The 24676-nt window shown below is 46.4% G+C and overlaps 1 protein-coding gene across 1 annotated transcript in view; it reads right to left on the bottom strand.

Moving 5' to 3' along the window:
• TMEM132C (transmembrane protein 132C) overlaps positions 1-24676 on the bottom strand; it is a 453190-nt gene that overhangs the window by 87807 nt on the left and 340707 nt on the right. The window contains exon 4 of the mRNA XM_012509870.2: positions 10602-10785. Coding sequence (XP_012365324.2) covers positions 10602-10785 — 184 coding nt within the window. The remainder of the gene's footprint in view (positions 1-10601; positions 10786-24676) is intronic.

Raw genomic sequence — 24676 nt, 5'->3', positions numbered from 1 at the left:
CAATTGTATTGAAATGCAGTCACTGGCTGGGCACGGTGGCTCACACCTGTAATCCCAGCACTTTGGGAGGCCAAGGCAGGCGGATCGCTTGAGGTCAGGAATTTGAGACCAGCCTGGCCAACACGGTGAAACCTTGTCTGCTAAAAATACAAAATTAGCTGGATGTAATTGCAAATGGCTGTAATCCCAGCTACTCAGGAGGCTGAGGCACGAGAATCATTTGAACCCAGGAGGCGGAGGTTGCAGTGAGCCGAGATCGCACCACTGCACTCCAGTCTGGGTGACAGAGTGAGACTCCATCTCAAAAACAAAAATAAAAATAAAATAAAATAAAGATAAAAATAAAAATAAAAATGTTCAGCACAGGCCAGGTGCAGTGGCTCACGCGTATAATCCCAGCATTTTGGGAGGCTGAGGTGGGCAGATCACCTGAGGTCAGGAGTTCGAGACCAGCCTGGTCAACATGGTGAAACCCTGTGTCTCTGCTAAAAACACAAAACATTAGCTGGGCATGGTGGTGAGTGCCCATAATCCCAGCTACTTGGGAGGCTGAGGCATGAGAATTGCTTGAACCTGGGAGGCCAAGATTGCAGTGAGCCGAGATCGCACCACTGCACTCCAGCTTGGGTAACAGAGCGAGACTGTCTCAAAAAAAAAAAAAAAAAAGAAATGCAGTTAGCAAAATTCAAAATAACTTCAGGTACTGTAGTACCTGTGTTTCTTTATTACTGAATTAAGTAATAAGATGTAGTGCTTTACTTCAAAGCAGTGAAGAATATAGAAGGTATTTCATGACATCTGTATCAACTGCATATGATATGACATGGAAATGTGTGAGTTTGGTGGCAGCTGCTAATGCTTTTGGGGCTATGACCTGTGTTCACAATGGTTGTGTCCCCCAAATTCATATGCTGAAATGCCAACCCCCAAGGTGATGGGTTAGGAGGTGGGGCCTTTGGGAGGTGATGAGGTCATGCAGGTGAAGTCCTTATGAATGGGATCAGTGTCTGATATGGTTTGGCTGTGTCCCCACCCAAATCTCATCTTGAATTGTAGCTCCCATAATTCGTACATGTTGTGGGAGAGGCCCAGTGGGAGATAATTGAATCACGGGGGCAGTTTCCCCTAGGCTGTTCTCATGGTAATGAGTAAGTCTCAGGAGATCTGTTGGTTTTATAAGGGGTTTCCCCTTTCACTTGGTTTGCAATTCTCTTTGCCTGCTGCCATCCATGTAAGATGTGACTTGCTCCTCCTCGCCTTCCACCATGACTGTGAGGCCTCCCCAGCCATGTGGAACTGTAAGTCCATTAAACCTCTTTTTCTTCCCATACTTGGGTATGTCTTTATCAGCAGCATGAAAATGGACTAATACAGTGTCCTTATAAAAGAGACCTCAGAGAGCTCATTTGCCCGTTCCACCACATGGGGACACAGTGAGAAGCCACTGTCCATGCACCAGCAGGCAGGTCCTCAGCAGACACTGAACCTGCTGATCTTGAACTTCCAGCCCCCAGAACCATGAGCAGTAAATTTCCACTATTTATAAACCATGCAGTTTACGGCATTTTGTGAGAGCAGCTCAAATGGACTATGATAGGAAGAAAATGCTAAGTTTCAGTTAGAGGTTAAATGGAAATGCAGGTGTAACTTTCCCATTCAAGTTCAGAGAGCCTTGTGGATTCTCTGGGGGTTTCTCCACCTCAGGACCCCAGCAGGGTGGCTGCAATGCTGCTGCAGCTTTAGGGCACAATCTTCTACTGGCACAAGCATAGGGTCACCCCCCTCCCTTCACTACTTTCTCTCGGGACTGTGTTTCTTACATTCCAGCAGGAGGGCTCATCATTGAGACAGTGAGCTGGCAGGTGGCATCACTCTTCACATGAGGGTGGCACTGGGTTTACAGGGCTCTATGGACAGATTTCACTGAGAATGGTACCTCTCCGACTCAGCATGATTCTAACCGGCACATGGATAAACATTTCTGTATTAACAGTCAGGTTTCTAGTGTAAAGTGATTAATGAACTACTGTTTGAATACCCACAAGTAATATATGAATACTTGTATTTTTACTAATAAATATAAGTAGAAGTGTAACCTGAAGCTTATTTAAGCTAAAATAACTAGCATTTCCTGAAGACTTACTAAGTGCCAAGCAAAGGTTTCTGAGTACAGTTAGTTCTCGAAGCAGGACCATGAGTTGGGGGTCATTTTCATTCCTTTTTTTTTTTTTTTTGAGATGGAGTCTCACTCTATCACCCAGGTTGGAGTGCAATGGCACGATCTCGGCTCACTGCAACCTCTGCCACCCAGGTTCAAGCAATTCTCCTGCCTCAGCCTCCCAAGTAGCTGGGATTATAGGCCCCTGCCACCATGTCCGGCTAATTTTTGTATTTTTAGTAGAGATGGGTTTCACTATCTTGGCCAGGCTGGTCTTGAACTCCTGACCTTGTGATCCACTCGCCTTGGCCTCCCAAAGTGCTGGGATTACAGGCATGAGCCACCGCACCCGGCCTATTTCTATTTCACAGATGAGAAAACTGAGGCACAGAGAAGTCAAATAATTTGCCCAAGGTCACACAGAAATTAGGAGGAGGCATTGGGACTCACCCCAACTCAGTCAGGCTGAAGCTGAGTGCCCAATTTCTATACTATTCTCTCTTTAGAAAATAATATTAAGTAAACGATAGACTCAGTGGTTTTTGGACATGGCAAAAAGTGAGAAAGGCTGTCATTAATCAACACCGTGGCGTGGTGTTCCCTCCTGGGCCCTCCTCCTACCTTGCGCAAACTCCAATTGACCTGGAAGGTGAGGAAGAAGAAAATGCTGACCTAAGTCATTCCCGCTGATTTTTCTGTTCTAGCATCACTCTTTTCACTTTGGGATGATAGATTATTATTATGATTATTGCTTATGTATATATTCTCTGTTTTCATTTCTCAATCATCTCTAATGAAATTATATCATCTTTTTTTTTTTTTTTTGAGACAGAATCTTGTTCTGTCTCTCAGGCTGGAGTGCAGTGGGGCAATCTCGGCTCACTGCAACCTCTGCCTCCGGGGTTCAAGCGATTCTCCTGCCTCAGCCTCCCGAGTAGCTGGGATTACAGGCGCACACCATCGCGCCTGGTTAATTTTTTGTATTTTTAGTAGAGATGGGGTTTCACCATGTTGCCCAGGCTGGTTTCGAACTCCTGAGCTCAGGCAATCTGCCTGCCTTGGCCTCCCAAAGTGCTGGGATTACAGGTGTGAGCCACCGCACCCGGCTGAAGTTATATCATCTTATCATTTTTAAAATTAGAACATAGCTTTACTTTTTTTTTGGCAGGTCTAATTTTTTTAATTTTTTATTTATTGTTTATATATATATATATATATATTATACTTTAAGTTCTAGGGTACATGTGCACAATGTGCAGGTTTGTTACATATGTATACATGTGCCAGAACACAGCTTTACTTTCTAAGTAAAGCAAGTCCCATAATGAAAGCTTAAACTTGGAAAGGCCTGTGCTAGCCCTCAGTCCCCCGCTTTCCTTTTACTGGTGGGGAAACCAAAGTTCAGATAATGATGATGCTACAAAGGACAGCAATGATTCCTCAAATTTTTTGAGTGTTGACTCTGGCAGGCAGTGGGTATGGTATCATTTATTGCAGAATTAATCAGTGACCCTGCAAACATTGCCACCAAGGCAGAACAGCTTCGTATGCATCAGAGATTTACTTTTTAGGCAAAAATCTGGGCCAGTTAGTTGGAGGGGAGCGACATTTTTAAACCTAATCCCAAAGCAAATCTCCAGCTGTGACAAGAAAATACTTATTCTATCCATATGGTTATCTTTCAACTGAGCAAATATTTTTCAATTGCCCTAGAGCATCCAACCCATCCTTAAAATTCTCTTAGAGAGTTACAAATAGAAACATTTTGAAGTTGGAATAGGAAAGTGGAGATCAGGACAGGATGTTTTTGAAAAACAGTAAAACATTATTTTTCCACTGTCTCCTTAAAAGCAATATTCTCCAGTCCCCGTCAAAGGAGATCTCCCCCGCGTCCTATGACATGCCTGCCTTGGCCCTTCTCGAACACAGAAGATATTGCTAACACACTTCCCCACGGACCCCAGAGCAGAGTGAAGCCAACCATCACCTGCAGATTGACGTGCAGATCCGATAGCATCTCTGCAGTGCCATGGGCCTGTTCATGCACATCCAGGTCTCTGAATTTAGCAAGGGCAGAGGATGCAGGAAAACAACCATAGGATGACCCCAGGTGGGAAAATCCAGCGACAACCACTGGGGTCAAGATACCCCAACAGGATGTCTTAACTGCTCCCTTCCATTTTGACTGTCCATGAAGAGAAGAAAGGCCACCCTGGGAATGTTTCCTGGTTATATATATATAGAGAGAGAGACAAAGTCTCACTCTGTCACCCAGGCTAGAGCGCAGTGGTACCATCTTGGCTCAGTGCAACCTCCGCCTCCCAAGTTCAAGTGATTCTCCTGCCTCAGCCTCCTGAGTAGCTGGGACTACAGGCACCTGTCGCCATGCCTGGCTAATTTTTGTATTTTTAGTAGAGATGGGGTTTCACCATGTTGGCCAGGCTGGTCTTGAACTCCTGACCTCAGGTGATTTGCCCCCCTCAGCTTCCCAAAGTGCTGGGATGATAGGTGTAAGCCACCACGCCCAGCCCATATATATATTTTGAGGATAATGGTGTGTTCTCAGAAAAAGAGAGTCTAGTGGGAGCATGCAGCATTTAGCTCTCAGGTGTCACTCAGGGTCCTGGCTGGAACAGACAGCCTGCTCAGGGTGGTTTAACTGGAGGGAGTGTTGCAAAGGCTGAGCCATGGAGCTGTGGGCATAACAGAGGGAAATAGCCAGGGATGGTGCAGCACCCCACGCTAGTCCCAGCTGGGAGCTGTTTCTACCCCAAGGCCTAGGGGCAGGGCAAGGCAGTTGAGATGCTGGAGCCCAGAGAGAGGAGAACCACAGAAAACAGACTTCCCAGTGGGACAGGTATGTGGGCATGGAGGACCACACCCCCGCAGGACACACATCAGGCTGGGCAGATGAGGATGCATTGTGTCCTGAGACAGTACCACGGATGGGGGCTGAAACAACAGACACTGATTCTCTCATAGCTCCTCAGGCTGAAAGTCCGAAATCAAGGTGTCAGGTGCAACACAATCCCTCTGAAGGCTCTAGAGAGAACCGTCCTTGCCTCTCTCCTAGGCTTGGCATGTTGCCAGCTAGTCTTTGCTTCCCTTGGCTATGGGGTGCTATTGGAAGCTCCAGTCTTTGTCGCCATCCTCACATGGCCTTCTTGCATCCTCCACGTTCAAATCTCTGTCCTTATAAGTACACCGATCATTGCATTTGGACTCCACTCGAATCCAGCATGATTTCCTCTCAACTTCGGTACATCCGCAAAGACCTTACTTCCAAATAAGGTCACATTCACTGGCTCCAGGAGTTAGGACTCCAACCTACTTTCTTGGGAGGGTGGGCATAATTCAACCCATTCCCTCCAGTTCTCTCTGGTGCCTCCCACTGGTTAAAGCCCTCCAGAAACCAGAGGGCAAGGGAGCCTGGGGGCTGTAGTTCACATGGGCCAGCCCCCAGGGCCCAGAGCAGAGCCCAGAAGGGTCTGGAAGGGCAAACCAGTCACAGGAGAAGGCCCTGCTGCCATCTCCTTCTTCATCATCCTTTCTAGTGGCGTACTTCATCCAGGGGCTCCAAGGATCTCTCAAGCCCTAATGAATCTCCATGACACCCCAGAGAGGTGAGAATTAGATCATCATTTTGCAGATGCAAGAATAAGTAGCAATCTCTCCTTTAAACAGCCCTACTGATTGCCACTTTATTTTTAATTTGATTTTATGCAGAGAGATAGGAACATGTTCTAGGAATTTTGAAAGCTCTGTGTAAGAAAAAAAAAAACCCAAGTTACCCTCATGTTTTAGGGGTCAAGGAAAACGATTTCATAATGAGTTTGCAAAGGATGAAAAATGGCAGTGATTCGAAACTTTTCAAAATTCCAGGTAAATCTCACCACTTTTCAGGAAATTTAATTTCAGACTAAATATGTCAGTCCCGGGGACAAAGAACTTCTTCCTACACCTGCCAGAATTAGTGGTTACTGCCTTCTCTAGAGTTTTGTGCCTAAAATTTAGTTTTTTATTTATTATTATTACAAATAAGCAGTAGGAAGAAAGTTCATGACACTAACAAAGCTAGAAATCAGTTAGACCCCATCCTCTTGCTCTCCTTGATTTGTCTGACAGCAGCATCTGATCACTATCTGGACCTCACCTTAGGAAGTACCTACCTGTTTGCTGTCTGTCGCTCCACTAGAGTATACCTGCAGGAAGGCAAACTTTGTCTGTTGACTGCTGTCCTCTGAGGATCTGCAGCAATGAATACCTGCAGAGCTTAGTGTGAGGTTGAATGAATTCTGCTGTTTGTTTATTCCTTTTTTTTTTTTTTTTTGAGACAGGGTCTCATTCTGTTGCCCAGGCTGGGAATGCAGTGGCATCATCCTGGCTCACTGCAGCCTCCAACTCCTGGGCTTAAGCAATCCTCCCACCTCAGCCTCCCCAGGGGCTGGGACTACAGGTGTGTGCCACCGCACCTGGCTACTTTTGGTATTTTTTTGTAGAAATGAGGTCTCACTACGTTGCCCAAGCTGGTCTTGAACTCTTGGACTCAAGCAATCCTCCTGCACTGGCCTCCCAAAGTCCTGGGATTATAGGTGTGAGCCATCACGCCTGGCCTTGTCCATTTATTCTTAAAAAGAGACCACCACCTCAGGCACTCACATACAGAAACTATCACCTGGAAATCTGTGCATGGTCTCTGCTCATGTGGTCTCAACTTGGGATACGAACCCTTTTTTCTTACACTGAAGAAGAACTGAACTGCCAACATTTTTGTTGTCCCAAATGTTCCTTCCTCTGTAGTTCTGAAAGCTTTATGTAAGAAAGTAGCCTTGGTCCTCCCATTCAGATACCTCTCTCACCCCATCCCCCAAGCCTAACACTGGCACAGTGGGGACAGCACAGGGAGGAGGGGATTAGGGAGAGGTGGGTGCTGCAGGAGGGCTGTGGAGCTAAGACTTGGAGCTTTCCTGCCCTCACAAGGCAAGAGTCTCATTGCCAAGAAGACTGGAGGCAGGATGAGCAAAACGGTGGCCTTGGGAATCAGTGCTCTCCCAATAAAACAGTGCCCAGGGACCAGCAAGGGAGATTCAGGTGACTTCCGCCTGGAGGGTCTGCTGTGGGGAGAGTCGAGAGCACTTCTCCCTGCTTTTCCCATTGCATTTACTCAGGGGGAGTCAGAGGCAGTAGGTGACGGGGGGGAATGCTGTGGCTGAATCCTCCCATCCATGGCTCTCTCCTTGGATTTAAAAAGGAGCTTCAGAAGGCTTGATTTTAAGGCGAGAACTTCCCCAGTGAGGCAGATTTTCCATCTGTTAATCCCCTATTTCACCTTTCTGAAGTTTGTTTTCTTTAAAACGATCAACAAATTGGAAAGTATGCTTAATTGGTTCAAAGATCTAACCAGCTGTCTCACTGGCTGCTAACAGACAACACAGGACTTGCTTTTTGTTTAGTAATTTTTTTTAAATTTCTCATCTTCTAGTCAAAGCTGCAGTTTTATTAGCTAGTTACTTCCAATAAAAGTTTATTTTTTGCCCGGTTATAAATGACCTAAAGCTTATTCTGAACCAAAACTTTGAACATACAGAAAATAGGAGAATAGAAGTTCCTCTAAATTGCCTCATCTATTTTCTAATTTTCCATGTTGCTTTGCATAGCTGAGGTCAAGTTGTACATCCCAGGGGATGCAAAACAATGATACTGCATGTATTAGTCTGTTTTCACGATGCTGATAAAGACATACCTGAGACTGGGTAATTCATAAAGGAAAATAGGTAATGGACTCACCGTTCCGTATGTCTGGGACGGTCTCATAATCATGGCAGAAGGCAAAAAGCATGTCTTACATGGCGACGGGAAGACAGAATAAGAGCCAAGTGAAAGAGGAAACTCTTTTTTTATAAAAAGCACCAGATCTTTTAAGACTTACATTCACGAGAACAGTATGGTGAAAACCACCTCCGTGATTCAATTTTCTCCCCTCGAGTCCCTCCCACAACATGTGAGAATTATGGGAGCTACAATTCAAGATGAGATTTGGGTGGGGACACAGCCAAACCATATCACTGCACGAGCACCCAAATCCAGCATTCAGAGCCCAGAGCTCTGTGCTGGTGCTGCAAAGATGTTTGTTAATCAACAAACTTTTGAAGAAAGCTCGTTTGAATTCACATGCATTTACTTGCAAACAAAAGGATCCTGACAAGAGTACAGACATTAGTAGTCACCTCACTTTACCTTAAAGGCATTATGAAAACACAACAACCTCAAGAATAACAATACATCCATCCAAGGAAGACCTGTGCTCCACTGAAAAGGACCATTATAGTATCTCACACTCTTAAGATGGCTTTTCCTTTTCAAAGTATTTGAATGTCTTATCCTTCTGAAATAGGTAAGATCGAAACCCAGCACTTGTAATCCAGAGCTGATGTTGGCGTGTGCTCTAGGACACAGGTCTGCACATTTTCTCTCTAAAGGGCCAGATAGTAAATATTTTAGAGTTTATGAGCCAAGAGGCAGAACTGAGCATATGAAGTAGCTAGACAGGATCATTTAAAAACGTAGATATTTAAAAATGTTAGAACCATTCTTAACTTGCGTGGTGTACAAAACTGGGCAGCAGATTGGATGTGGCCCATGGGTTGTTGTTTGTTGACCCCTGTTCTAGGACATAAAACGTCAAAAGGAATCATTCTCTAACTTCAAAGTGTTTGCAGATCTTTGTGGTAGATGATGCCTTCTGGGGTGGACATCTGCTGTTTTGTCTGACCAGCATCTGTTCCCTGTTTCAGTGAAAGCCAAATTTTTCCATGATGCACAGGCTCTTAGTCTCATTCCACACTTGCCCCACCTGAGGCTACACCTGCCCCACCTGATTCCACACCTGCCCCACCTGATTTCACACCTGCCCCACCTGATTCCACACCTGCCCCACCGGACTCTACATCTGCCCCACTTGATTTCACATCTGCCTCACCTGATGCTATACCTCTCCCACCTGCTGCTACACCTCCTTCACCTGATTCCACACCTGTCCCACCTGAGGCTACACCTGCCCTACCTGATTTCACACCTGCCCCATCTGATTCCACACCTGCCCCACCTGATGCCATGCCTCCCTCACCTGATTCTATACTTGCTTCACCTGATCCACACCTTCTCCACCTGATGCCAAACCTGCCCACTTGGTTTCACACCTGCATCACCTGATGCTACACCTGTCCCACCTGCTGCTACACCTCCTTCACCTGATTCCGCACCTGCCCCAGGGTGATACATCCCCCAGGCCTGGCCAATCAGAGCAACACATCCTTTTGATTTCAGTGATTGGCTTCATGTTGGGCTCATGACCCAAGCCAATCAGTTTCAATCAGTCCCTGTCCCAAAGGATTTGCTGGAGTGACTGGCAATGAGGTTTCCACTCATTTCTATACGGACATGATGCTGTGAAGAAGCCAGCATGGCATTGCCGGGGCCACCTTGTGACTAACAAAGAGGAAGGAGAGCTGAGAAATGAAGAGAAGCCACCATCCATACCACATCATTTGCACACGTGGGCCCCTCACACTCCAAGTGTGGTCTGCAGACCAGCCGCGCTGACATGGCTGAGGAGCTTTGAAAAATAAGTACCCAACCCAGACCTCCTAAGTGAGGATGGGCATCTACTCAAAATGTTCATGTGATCTGCATGCCCAATAATGTCTGAGAAACACTTTTCTAGACTTTTAAACTTACATGAGCCGAGTTTAAGTTGGGTTGTGTTTGTAGCCTTTATAACTCAAAGAATCCTGAATAATCCATTTCTTATAGTCCTTATTAATCCATTTCTCATAACATGATTCACACAAGTAGCATGTTTGCTTACACGTTCTCATCAGTGTACACGACTAATAGTAATCTAAGAGTGGCCACATTGTGAGTCAGATAGAGGGTGCTGCACTACTCAAGCCCAATGTCACTCATCTACTTTCTACATTTCAGGTTGACCTCGCTGCCCAATGACAGCCTCTCAGAGTTCAATGCCAAGTGAGCTCCATCATCCTAAGGAAAGAGGAGATGAAGGGGTGTCTATCTCAAGCACGGAGTGGGGAGCAAGAAGGAGCCGAGTTTGCAGAAAGATGGCAAAGCTGACCATCCTTTTAGCTCAGGGGTTTCCAACCCTGGCTGCACACTGAAATCATCTGGGGAGCTTCTCAAAATCACAGGTGCTCACTTCCACCTCCAGAAATGATTGTGACTTGCTGTACTAAACTTTATGACTAAAGTTGAGAAAGGCCAGGCTAATGAAAAGTAATAACTTCCAGGGTGGGGAAAGATGAGAAACTTTGAAAGTAAACACTCCATAAAACCATTGTGGCAAACATCCCATGACAGATAGGAAGGACACAGGATGCAATCAGGTGGCTGAATGCAGGAGCATCCAAGGTAACTCAGGACTCACCATAGCCAAGGGAACGATGCCCACCAGGTCCTTCTGGCTGACAAAGATCTCGGACACGGCGATGTCTGTGGTCCCCTTCCGCGGGTACTCCACCTGCCATGTGATGGGCTGAGTCCCTGAAAGGCTGCTGAAACTGGCTATTTCAAAGTTCATCTGAACAACCTCATTGAATAAACTGCTGCTCCTGGAAGAGAGAAAAGAAAATGGCTTTAAGCCAACTTTGTTCAAAGGACCCTTCTCTCCTCATAATAGCACCCAGAAGATAAAGAAAAAGAAACGCGTCTCAGGGATGGCTCTAGGGTTTTGGTGGGGGTGCCTGGGGCATGGAACCACCTACAAGGTAAGGACTGGCATCTGGGACAGAGAAGCACCCACAAGTTAAGGATATGGGCCAAGAATATTCAACAATGAGCAGTAACCTGTGTCTGTGTTGATGAGGCCTTGGAATGATTATTACCAGCTCTGCAGATGATGAGCTAAGAGGTAAGCGAGCAAAGCTTCACCTCTATTTACAGCTACTCCCCATAGCTCACATTATCACCTGAGCTCCACCTCCTGTCAGGTCAGTGGCAGCATTAGATTCTCACAGGAGTGTGAACCGTATTGTGAACTGCACATGTGAGGGATCTGGGTTGTGTGTTCCTTATGAAAATCTAATGCCTGATGAGCTGTCACTGTCTCCCATCACTCCCAGATGGGACAGTCTAGTTGCAGGAAAACAAACTCAGGGCTCCCACTGATTGTACATTACGGTGACTTATGTAATTAGTTCATTGTTATTCAATATTCATTATTCATTATCATTACAATGTAATAATAATAGAAATAAAGTGCAAAATAAATGTAACGTACTTGAATCATCTCAAAACCATCCTTCCCCCACCACACCCATCTGTGGAAAAATTGTCTTCCATGAAACCGGTCCCTGGTGCCAAAAAGGTCAGGGACCACTGCTGTAGGCCACTCACTCAATAGCACCTTCAACCCCTTCTGCTTGTTCTCCTCTGCTGTAGGGGCTGAGAGGCCTAAACTACATTCTCAGAACCCCTTGCTGCTAGATGCAGGATTGAAGCAGAGTTTGCTCCAGTCAGACCCACTCATTTGGGATGCAGAGGAAGAAATAGGTTCTAGAGCAGCAGCCAGGAAGGGAGTTGGGGTTTTCTGGTGAGCACAATGGCCCTGGTTCTCCTGGGGCAGCTGTGGGGTGCCCCTGGCATCCAGGCCCTCACATCATCATGCCAAGGGGTGACAGGGATGTTTCCACCACAACAGTCCTCTGCAGAGGTTGGACCTTTTTCATCTGTGTTATCGCTGGCTGCCCTGTCCCTAGCTGTATAGTAAATACATTCAATTCAGTGGTTCTCCTAGAGATTATGTGAATTGTCTAATATCCTTTAATGACATCTCTTCTGCTTAGAGGGGCTACTTAGCTAAAGGGACTCTTTGTCTGCAACTAAGAATTCTGACCAATTCCATGCATTTGAGATATATGTATCTTGGGAACTACTGTTGGTCCAAACTTTTTCATTTTTTAGATGATAAAATTAAAGCCAATAAAGGAAAGATGGCTCGCCCACAACCATATAGCTGGCTAGTGCAGAGTCAACATAAAATGTAGCATCTCTTGTTTCCCAGTCCAATGCTCTTTATAGATCCTCGCCTAAGACAGCTGGTGGTCAAATATGACATCACAAGGCTCCAACAGTTTTTTTTTTATTTGTTTGTTTGTTTCCTTAGGGCAGGAGACAGCAAACTGTGTCCTGTGAACCAAATGCAGCCAGCTGCCTATTTTTGTGAGTACCATTTTACTGGAGCACAGCCTTGCCTATTTGTTTACATTTTCCTATAGTTGCTTTCGTGTCACAAGAACATGGTTGAGTAATTGCATCAGTCAATGTAGAGCCTGCAAAACCTAAAATATTTCTTATCCAAATCGTTACAGAAAACTTTTGCCAGTATTGGCTAGAGAAGTTCAGAGAAGGGGAAGTTGGCCGAGCTTTGTAGAGCTGTTGAGTCAATAGAACTGCTATTGGTGGAAACAAGAAGGAAGGGCATGGCAGGCATCACGCCAGGTTTGTAGGGGGGCCAGGGTTCTGGTGAGCCTTGGCATCCAGCCTGAGGTATCTCCAGTGCCCTCTGTCGATATGCTAAGGATGGCACTAAGTGGTGGGTCTGTGGTCAGCAAGACCTCAGGCTGCCATCCCCTGGAAGGCTACATGTTTGCAGATGAATTAAAGGAGATTTTCCACGGCATATCAAGAAAGAAACACCAAATATGCTTAAAAACTGCATCTCAAGCATGTGCCAACATGAAGAGTAGCAGTGAAACACTTTCCTTTGCTGGGGCACTAATATCGAGTGCACCGTTCAATCTTCAGGGCTTGATTGACAGCCAGAGCGCTAACTCTCCACCACATCACCCTCAGTCCTGCTCAGTGGCTGGGGAAGGATGTAATGGGAAGGTTACTGCACCAAACCAGCACTGGGTTTCGTGAATCTTCCTTAAGTTCACAGGGCCGGGGACAGGGCCCAGAGAATCATGATTTATGAGATGCTAGAGAATCCTCTGGGAGGGAAAAGAAATCCAAGGTCTTGACCATCAAGCTAGAGGCTGCAAATCTCAAGCATGAATTGCTGGTCTTTAAAAATGAGGGAGAGATGTCTTGAGTCTAGAGTGTTTCCAAACTAAGAGATGTGTTCTTGGTCCAGCAGCTGAGGCCCACAGGGGTCTAAGTGTGCACAACTCAACATTCAGGAGATCCTCTCTCACTGCTGGCCTGCAGACAGTCTTGCATTCCAGGGAGTTGAATCTCGTCTTCTTAGCAAACACGCCTAGACCTGCTTCTCCTTATCTGCCACCGGGTACTGGCACTGGTGCTGTCCAGGAGCTGCATGGCTACTTGACTGACTCTACTCAGCAAATAATTCAATTCCCTTAGTATTGGATGTGACAACCATCCAAATGTCCAAAGACCCCCTTTCAGTCCCCAAACGGATGCCTATACTGGCACAGCACCACAGAGGTTGCAATGAGCTTTCAGCCTGCACCTCTCTTCACTCTCTTACAAAGTTCTGTGAGCACTGCAACCACTCACATCATCTCTCCGAGACTCAGAGGCACCATCTAGAAGATTGAAATAATGACATTCCCGTTGTGCAGGGAGGAAAGAGGCATGAAAAAGAAGCCAGCACAACTTCTCACGCTCCAGCAGCAGCATCCTCCACTGCAGTTATGCTAACGAAGGGCATTAAGAAAGGCACAGTCACGGACAAGGGAAAAGAGAAGGAGTATTTTTCCTTTTGGCTTGAAAGACATTGTTTCGTGATTTTTGTGAGCAGTGAGGTGACCTCCTGAAAGCGTTCTGTTGTAGTTGACATAAGAATAAAAACAACACGTGACTGTTAACAATATACTCACTATGTGCCAGGCACCAGACCAGGTTCCATGCAAACCTTATTCCACATCCCAATACAAACTCCGAGGTGGTGATTAAGGTTCTCATTTTGCACCAGTGTCAGAGCAGACACTTTTGAACCTCTGCAGCCAGAAAGTGTGTTTGCATCAACTTGCTCTTCAACCACAGATAGAAGAGAGCAACTCAGCAGGATACCGTTTGAAACATGCTGCAGCTCCCCACTCAGATGCCCATCACTTGTGAGCCAACTCAACCTAATCTTGGTTTCAGAACGGAAAAAAAAAATACAAGTTTCACAACTGGATGAAAACTCCAGCTTTCTGGCAGCTGCACAGAATTCTAGGTCAGGGTGACATCAGGGCAAGCTCTCTGGTGCACTGGGGGCAGGGGCCTGGCTGGAACACCGACATCTGTCTTTCAGGGAGTTGGAGATCTCAGACAAAAGGAAGAAGAGATAGTTCTGTGTCCACCGGGACCCTGGGAATGTGTGTGATAGAGCAAAGGTCAGACCAGACTGACCCGACAGAGAAACGAGCCCCCGGGAGGCCTCAGGATTCAACATTCTGACACAAGACAAAGAATTCCCCTGGGAAGATGCAGAACCAATACCCTTGTCTCTTTATTTTTGTGCATTCATATTCTTTCCTACCCCTTCTCCACCCTCACACAGTCTTTGCCTTCTTTGTCTCTAAAAAATGCATAGTATGATGTATCTAAGTTAAAGAAAATGCAACCCTATTTTGAAACTTGACCCTTCTGTGGAGATGAGTGACTGGGCGATTTGGTGTCGCTGGTTCGGCTCTGTTCATTTTAAGGGAGGGTCTCCACTCTGTCCTTGCTGACTGATGGGATGGCTGGCCAGTGGTACTGGACAGCAGAAGAGTTTCCTAGAAAAGCTGGGAATCTAGGCTTTTTTTTTCTCTAAAATCTCTGGATTTTAAATTATAAGAACCTTCACTTTTTAGCTAAGGCATAGATCAGACAACATCTCTGCTGATTCTCAGTTTCCTGTTTCTGGCTTAGAAGGTTTCCCTCCAGTACCTACATATTCTGGCAAAAGCATTTTATGGTTTGCTGTGACCTGAGGTGGAAGATATCTTCCCAAAAATGATGCATGTGGTGATTCTCCAACTGCAGTGCCCAGGATCCTTGGCGCTCCAAGGGGTGAGACAGCAGTGGCCATGGGGCTGGAGCCAGTCCCTAACCCCGCTCCCGCCCCTGACATATTCCTGTTGCAGTGAGAGTACCTCCAATCGGATGTGTTGTCCACATTAGGCCTCCAACAAGCCTTTCATTCAAATAATGAAAGAGAAAAGAAGAAACGAAACAATAAATGAAATGAAGAAGAGAGGAGAGGAGAGAAGGAAGGAAAAAAGTGAGGGAGGGAAGGAGAGAGGAAGAAAGTTAGCAGTTTGAACCGAGACGAAAAGCCATGGCCCTTTAAGGGGAGCACACACGTGTCAGGATTCATGCCGTGGGCTTCAAATGAACTTCCTGACTCACAGCCTGGCTTCCCAGGTACCGGCTGGATGACTGAACAACTCTGCCTCATTTTCTCTATTTGCAAAATGGGGAGGTTAATCCCTCTTATTTCGGAGTTGACATGAATGAATAAGTCAAAGTGCTTAGAACAGAACTTGATGCCAGCAAGCATCAATAAATGGAAGCTGTTTCTTGGTTTTAGCAGGACTTGACATCGCATTCAGGCTCAGTGGCTTTAGGGTTGGCTGCCTAAAGCCACCATTCACACGCAGGCTTGAAGGCTGGTCCGGGAGCTTCCTGAGAACGAACCACAGTGGAGGGGCAGGCTCTCAACCATTCACTGTGAACTGGGACTCATTACGATTTGTATACAGTGCATTTCCTGAGTGTCTGCCTCTGCAGACACAATGCCACAAGGCACACTGTACTGGCAGATAGAGACTAAAAAAATAAGAAATCTTTTCTTCTTTCAATTCTTCTGTGGTCAGTGCCTTTCCGCTGACTCTCATCAGACTGAAATATTTGCTAAGCTTTGCCTTGAAGGGACCAAGAGTCTTTCACATCAGCTCATATGGGGCTTGCGATGTTGCTGGAGTAATAAAGAGAGGAATTTAAACACTTAAGTGACTCCAGAGAGCACCCAAGAACTATCACTTGGTAAATCAATAGCGTAGATTTCTTGCGGTAACTCTTGAACTAAATTTTCAAAATTGGCTTAAAAAGCTCTTACTCAAAAGCAAATAAATTCTCCCAACAGTCACAATACAGTTTGGACCACTGGAAACCTAATTTACCAAACCTCGTAGCCGTCAGACTCTATTTGGTAAGAAAATTGAGTCTGGGGGTGAGTTAAAAGCCAAAAGGGCTTTACCTCCCTACTACAGGGAGTCAGGGATTTTAGCTCCAAAGTTGGTTGACAGCTTAGTGCCCGCAGAAAGAAAAGGGACTAAGCAAATAAAGAAAATCAACTTTCTCATAGGGAAGCCGCTTCAGGAGAAGAGAAGCACTCGATCCAGGCTTTGCTTTATTCATTCTACCTCACGAGTATCTCATGAAGGCGAGGACACGTGCTTCCTCACTGGGAAGGGCTTTCTTAGAAAGTCTCATTGACCCTAATGTCAATACTCACATCTGAGGGCTTTCTGGGATCTCTCCATGGTGCCGAGGCACGTCCCTTGCTGGCACAAATTGCAAGCCACAGAAAACACCCTGCATTGATTGACAAGGAAAAGAGAATGGAACAAATGCCTCAAAATTACCAGGCTGACAGGAGAAATAGGCATGGGGCCTAGGTGGGAGCAAAGGAAGGCTACAAAGCTAGAACTTCAGATGCCAGTTCTAGAGAGGACAGTGCTGCTGATATCAAAACTTTCTCCTGTTCTTGAGTCTTTGCTTTAAGGATCCCTCATTGAAAGGTCTGAGTAAGGAGCTCTGATTGGCTGAGCTAAGCTAACACACCCAGATCCAATACGCCAGGGGAATCAGACAGAATCTGGCCTTTTAGAGAGGGAGTCCCTCCTTCATCCATGCTCTCTGTACCTAGCTCAGGGTGTGCAATAACAGAGACAGGCAGCAGGGAGGAGCAAAGAGTATGAAGGTCACCCTATTTCCAAGCACCCTTGAATTACATTATGAGTTCAAATTTGAAAAGCCAAACAGGCTGTGCACGGTGGCTCATGCCTGTAATCCCAGCACTTTGTGAGGCCAAGGCAGGTGGATCACTTGAGCTCAGGAGTTTGAGACCAGCCTGGGCAGTATGGCAAAACCCTGTCTCCACAAACAAACAAATAAAACAAAAACAAAAACTAAAAATTAGCCAGGGTGGTGGTGCAGTCTGTGGTGGCAGCTACTTGGGAGGCTGAAGTGGGAGGATCCCTCGAGCCTGGGGAGGTGAAGGTTACGGTGTTGCAGGGAAGCGGGGGTTACAGTGTTGCAGGGAGGCGGGGGTTACAGTGTTGCAGGGAGGCGGGGGTTACAGTGTTGCAGGGAGGTGGGGGTTACAGTGTTGCAGGGAGGTGGGGGTTACAGGGTTGCAGGGAGGCGGAGGTTACAGTGTTACAGTGAGCTGAGATCTGGCCACTGCACTGCAGCCTGGATGACAGAGTGAGACCTTGTCTCAAAATAAAAAAATAAAAAACCCAAACAAGCCACATTTCACTTCTCTCTACCCCATTCTCCAAAGCCTAAAAATTTACAGAAGCAGATAATGCATGGAAAGATGAAAAAAGAAAGAGTATTGCAAACCATATCAATGCCAGCGAAACTGCTTAAAAGATCTGCAATCCTTATGGAAGAAACCTGAGCCTCCCCATCCTCTAAATCGGGGGCTCTCCATTCTGGCTGCATATTATAATTACGTGGGGAAATTAAAAGAAAAACTGTCAATAGCTGTGTCTACCCTACACGAACAGAATCAGAATCTTGAGAAGCGACACTCAGACATTAGTATTTTTTAAATTTAAGTGATTTTAATGTGTTGTCAATGTTGAGAATTACTGCTGTACACAGAAGTGTTTTCTGTCTGTGATTAACAAGCTTTTCACTTTCTTTTTTTCTTTTATTTCCTCATTTCTATGCACAGATATGGTTGGGTAGATCTTACAACTCTGGGTTTTGAAATGAACACATTTGGGTTTGAATTCTGACTTCACTATTTAGCAGAGGGGTAACTTGGGCAAATTACTTAACCCACTACTTCTCAACCGTGGTGACACACAGATAATTCTGATGCCTGGGTCCCATCTCAGAGATCTTGCTTTCATTGGTGTGAAGTGGGTCCTGGCTGTTGGGAGTCTTAAGAGATCCCCAGGAGATTCTAATATGCAGGGATGTTTAAGAGCCTTTAACTTCACCTCTAGAAGAATCAGTTTTCGACCTGTAGTAAGCCAACCCTTGTGAGGCTGTTTGTCGCAAGGATAAATGGCACAGCACATGTGTAGAGCTTAACGCACATGGTAGCGACTACCCACCCAGTGGAAGCTCTTAGCATTCTACAATTGTTTCTCCTGTTTAATAACTCAATGCATTTATCTTTCTAAGGCCATGTATCCTAAGGGTTGCTGAAGGTACCAGGTGAGTGATGAGACTTTATCCAAGCTCCCCAGGTCCTGATCTAAGTGATCTTTCCCGAATGACATTTGCATCCCTTCCTTCCCCTAAATATAGCTAGACCTGGCCCTGTTATTTATTTTCCTTGCTGCAGCATAGAGGGAGAGTGTGACCACAAGCTTTGGAGTCAGTGCCCTGGGTATGAATCTCACACTTAATTATTTACCAGCCTTCAGACATTACTTCTGTGATTCACGCTCTCAAAACCACGGTTTCCTCATCTGTGCAATGGGATACACAGTCTGGCCTTGCAGGGTGCTATGCATACTGAGAGAGAGAGAGAGAGAAATGTGCATACGTAACAGGCCCCAGGAGTCGGGCACACAGGTGATGCTCCACAAATGGTAGCTCTTACTATGACATCAGCTGTCGTGCGAGGAGTAAACGCAGCTAAAATTTCCAGGAGTCATTCTTGAACGCTATCTTTTTTTCACATCCCACACCGAGTCCATCAGGACTATCTTGAAATCACATCCCGAACCTGAGCACTTCCCACCACCTTCGTTACGACTGCTCCAGCCCAAGCAACCATCATCTCTTACCTGGCTCACTTCAACGCCTCCTAACTGGGATATGCCCATTTCTGCCCTAACCCCCTACTTCCCCTACCTCTCTCCTCAATGCAGCAACCACAATAATTCTGCTGAGATGTGACTCGGGCCATGAGATTTCTCCAACCTAAACCTCCAAGGGCTTCCCCATCTCACTTGGCTTAAGCTGAAGTCCTCACCAGGGCTTGTGAGGCTGAGCCTGACTGGTGCCAACCACCTTCACCCCTGGGACTCTCCTACCCTCTCCTTGCTCATTCTCCTCCAGCCCCACTGGCCTCCTCGAAGCTTTCAAACACTCCAGGAACATTCCTGCTTTAGGATCATTGACTTTGCTCCTTCCTCTGCCTGGAATAATCTTCCGTCACACATCCAGAGGCCTTCTCAACCTCCTTTAGGTCTCAGCTCACATGAGCCCTCCCATATCACCCTCTCACCTACACTTCCTGCCTCCTCTTCTACTTCTGGACTTTTCTACAGCACTCATCACCCTCTGACCTGTCCTGTATCTTCCTTATTCATCGTATTTGTTGACTTCTTCCAGCTCCTCTTATCTAAAATGTAGGCCCCGTGAAAGGGTTTTAAAAACTTGTTATGCTTACTGGTGAGCCCCAGCAATAACAGGACTTCATATCCATAAAACGAGTTTTAAAAATTCTAGAAATGATCCACTCTCTGAAAAGCTTGTCAATATACAAGAGAGACCCCTGGAACCAAGACCTGCCCCTTTGATGGGTCGCTTGGTGTGAGGGCAAGAGAGGCAGAGAGGTGCATCCATCTGTGGCAGGGTCCACAAACTCAAGTGTCTTTGGAAGCCAGGCAGGTAGAAAGCAGGTGATTGCACTGTCACACACAGGCCTTGATGGAGGCTGTGACACACTAGGGGCCCTCTGCCACATTTAGGGACAGCTGCTTCCCAGTTCTAGCCCACCGCAGCCAGGTGCAAATCTGGACCCCTTGTTGCCAGAAATTCTGTTTTCCAAGAATAAAACGGAAGTTTGGATTTTTTAAAAATGGGAAATCTCCCACTGCGGAAATGTTGAAGCGAATCCAATTAAGAAAGGAGGCTGGGCAGCGAGGGAAATACAGTCAGGGGGAATAAAACCACGGATGAAACGAAGGCCTTAAGAGAGGAGACTATGGGAGCTTCTGGTTCTTCCCGGCCCCTCCTGTGTGAAAGCCCCAGGCAGTGGCTCCAGGGAACCCCTGGCCACACGGAGGAGGGGTCCCTTGTGCTCTTGAGAGCCTGATGGTTTTTATTTTCCATGCAGGATGCAACTTCCTGAAGCACAGCAGGTGGCCTGCATGGGCCTCGCATACCAGAAGTGTGTCATGCAGTCATTCTCCAGCAGCTGAAGCTTGAGCTAAATTAGGTCACACTTCAGGAAGTGCAGCTGCCGAGAAGGCCTCAGAGGTTCGGGTGTCTTGGCTTCACACAGCCCCCGGCCCAAGCAGGCTCCCGGTGCTCCACAGACATCCCAGTGCGCTTCCCAGTGCTGCAATGGTGGCCCCTAGGCCAGCCCGAAGTGGGCACTGAGTCCAGCCCTTCAGATCCAATTCACATGCTGGACAGAGGGTTCTGCCAAAAAATGATGAATCTTTCAAAGTGATTCTCAGAGAAGATGGAACTGGGGTGCATGGAGGCTCTAAAGACCCCCACACATGACCTGAAAAGATCAAGGAACCTGACAATGACCCTTTCACATCTTGCTTTCCAATGAGTGTAAATTCTCCAGTGCGAGAAACCAACCTTGCTGCCCAGGACCTTATGAGATACCTGAAGCAATAAAAAGAGGAATGAGGGAAAACCCAGTGGTGCCTCACACATGAAACTGTCCTCTCCCACTTCCTTTTCCCCAGCCGATGCCTCAGGAGGTGGTCTGACGTGATGCCACTGAGGGTGTCGAAGGCTGTCACACCAGATCCATCATGCACCCCCATCCTCCTGTCCCATCTGGTCTCTGTGAGGGTTAATTTTGTGCATTACCTTGATAGAGCCATGGGATGCCCAGATATTTGGGCAAACATTATTCTGAGTGTGTCTGTGAGGGTGTTTCTGGGGGAAATTAACATCTCAGCTGAGCAAAGCCCTTGGCCCCCACAATGTGGGTGAATGTCATCCAATCAACTGAAAACCTGAACAGAACAAAAGGGCTGACTCTCCCCAGAGTAAGAGGGAATTCCTCCTGTCTGACTGCCTGGGACATCAGTTTTTTCCCTGCCTTTGGACTCAGAATGAAATATTGTCTCTCCTGGTCCTCACATCTTCAGAATGGAGGTACTTTGCTGGCTCTTCTGGGTCTCCAGCTTGACAACTGCAGTGTTCGGGACTTGCCAGCCTCTATAATTGCATGAGCCAACTCCTCATTATCTATTTATGTATCTATCTATGTATCTATGTATCTATCTATCCATCATCTATCTATTCATCCATCCATCTATCCGTAATCTGTTATCTATATATTATACACCCATCCATCCAACCATCTATTCATCTATTATCTATCTATCCATCTATTTATTATCTATCCATCTGTGCATCCATCTACCCATCTATTATTTATCTGTCCATCTATTTATTATCTATGCATCCATGCGTCCATCCATCCATTCGACCAACCATCCATCCATCCATTACCTATCATCCATCTATCCATCTTTTATCTATCTAGCCATCTCTCTCTCTATCTACCCGTCTATCTATTATCCATCCATCCATCATCTATCTACTATCTATTCATTATCTATCTATCCATCCATCCATTATCTATCTTCCATCCATTATTTATCTATCTAGCCATCTATCTATTAGCTATCCCTCTATGATCTATCTATCCATTTGTATCATCTATCTATCCATCTATTATCTATCTTCCATCCATTATTTATCTATCTTGCCATCTATCTATCCCTTTATGATCTATCTATCCATTTGTATCATCTATCTATCCATCTATTATCCATCCATCTACCCATCTATCTCTCTATCCACACGTCCATCTATCCATCCATCCACTCATCCCATCTATCCACCAATCAATTAATCACTCTATCCATTCTATCTATCCTTCAATCAATCCATCCATCCTATCTATTCATCAATCAATCATATCTATCCATCCATCCAATGTATTCATAAATCTGTCTACCTAAATCTATATCTATGGACTCATCCACTCCATTGGTTCTATGTCTCTGGGGAACCCTGACTCATACAAGCTCCTTGCTGGAAAGGCTTTGGATGGGAGAGGCAAATTCCACCAGGGAGAGGGACACGGAGGGAAAACCTGCACCTTCGACATTCTCTGTCGACACTCTCTGCCCTCTACCCTTCCCCATTCCACAGCAGCTAATATGACCCTACTTCCACTCTGGCCCAACCACAAGTGGGGTTCTTCCCTGGCCTGACCACAATCAGAGTCCTTTCCTTAAGGACATAGGATTCTTTGATTCTAGCTTTGTTTCTCAGGGCCTCCAATTTGCCACCTGCTGCTTGTGGACACTCTAGTTTGCACAGTTTTATATGATGCTATGAAATATTAACCAAGCAGTTTTCCTTACTGGTGACTAACTGAGCTTCTTTACTGCACCCTGAGTCCTGGAAAGTAGCGAGGAGGCTGCTGATACCCTCAGAAAAGCCAGCACAGTGGAAGAAAAGAGATGTAACATTTAGGGCTCCTGAGTAAAAAAGTAAATATATAAAGTAATCTGCAGACTGGCTCTAAGTGAAGAAAATATTCGGGAGGAATACTCACCAAGCCCTCCACCCAACATCCACTCCTGGGAAGACTAAACACAGGCATAGAGGGCCTGCTGGAGGGGAGAGGCGCGAGTGGGTGCAGGTCCTTTGGAGGGCTGAGCTCAGCCCTCACTTTGAGCCAGTTTCCTGCGCTCTCCTTCCCGCTGTGGTAACTGCTAAAAGCAGCATCTGTTCTTTTGGTTAGACCCTGTGGTAGATTATTAAATGGTCTCAGATGCTACCCACCCCAGTATACACACCCCTCTGCAAGGGGACTCTGCTGTGCCGCCCATCAAGAGGAGCATCTGTGTCCTCACCCGCCTGAATCTAGGCTGGCCCCGTGATTCGTTTCAGCCCCTGCAAGGTTGCAGAACTGATGATGCAAAATTTCCAGGGCCGTTGGGAGCCTTCCAGCTGCTTTTTTTCACTCTCTCAGAGTATTGCTCTGAAGTCAAAGTGTCATCAAGACCCCTGGATGCAGAATCCTGTGGAGAGGGGAGAAGCCTGGCAACCCAGCCCCAAGTGACTGCATCAGATGGACACAGCTCCAGCAGAGGAACTGCCCAGAAAACTCCGACTTATTGTGAGAAATATCAAATATTTGTTTGGATCCAGTAACCTTGGGCCACCTTGTCAAGCAGCAATAGATGAAGGTTCTGGTTGCTAGAGTTCTCTTGCTCATTCCCAAGTGATCCTAAAGTCTCCTCTGCACTTTGCCGGCAGCATGTGGCAGAGGTAGATCAGGATTAGCTTGGGATGCCCAGGCAGAGAGGAACTCAGAAGAGGCCGCCCCAATCCCCAGGACCTTAAAGCCCTGAATGGGGTGGAAGCAGTGGGACATTGGCCTAATTCCAGGGTAGGTCACTGAAGTTAGCTGGGGCAAGAACCAAGGCAAGCGTGAACCTGGCATCAGTTTCTTGCAGGAAGAATGGGTGGAGCAGTGAGGATGGAACAGACCATGTACTTGGAGACCAGGTAGAAACACGGATGCCTCGGTGAATTTCAGGGCTAAATGATGGAATCATACACCCCTGTGAAGGACGCCACAAGAGGGTGAATACCTGAAGACCTAACATTTCCCCCACAGCGCAATGCCACGATGAACTTTCCCTCCTGGGTCAATCTTGGGCAGATCAGGCAGAGCTCGAGAGGTTGAATCAACGGAGTTTCAACCGGAAATGCCTTGTCAGACCTGGAATGAGCGAGATGAAGTTTTCTGCCACCAGATAGAATGTGGGGAGACACCAAGTGCAATGCCTGGGGAAGAAATAGGGCTGCACAGACTGTTTTGCACGCTGGAGCTTGTAGATTGGAAATACACTGATGCGTTGGTAAGCTGAAGTGGATTGTGGTTTAGAAACCTTTATTTCTTATTTTAGAGACAGGGTCTTGCTCTGTCCGGGCTGGAGTGCACTGGTGCCATTGTGGCTCATTGCAGCCTCGACTTCCTGGGCTCAAGTGATCCTCCTACCTCCTGAGTAGCTTACACTACAGGTGCTGACCACCACACCCAACTAATTTTCTTAATTTTGAATTTTTTATAGAGATAGGGTCTCGGTACATTGCTCAGGCTTATTTCCTGGCCTCAAGCAATCCTCCCACCTTAGCCTCCCAAAGTGCTGGGATCACAGAAAAGAAAACTGTGAATATCAGGAAACTGCTCCCAGAGCAAGCATGCGACCACCATACGCAGCTACAGAATGTTTATCAACTGACCAATCTGAGCCTGGCCTCAGGATCTGTAATGCTTTTACCTCCCAAATCGTGATACTAGGTTGGCAC

This window comes from Nomascus leucogenys, chromosome 10, assembly GCF_006542625.1.
Source record: "Nomascus leucogenys isolate Asia chromosome 10, Asia_NLE_v1, whole genome shotgun sequence".
NCBI classification, from domain to species: domain Eukaryota; kingdom Metazoa; phylum Chordata; class Mammalia; order Primates; family Hylobatidae; genus Nomascus; species Nomascus leucogenys.
This window is presented reverse-complemented; position numbering and strand designations above follow the sequence as displayed.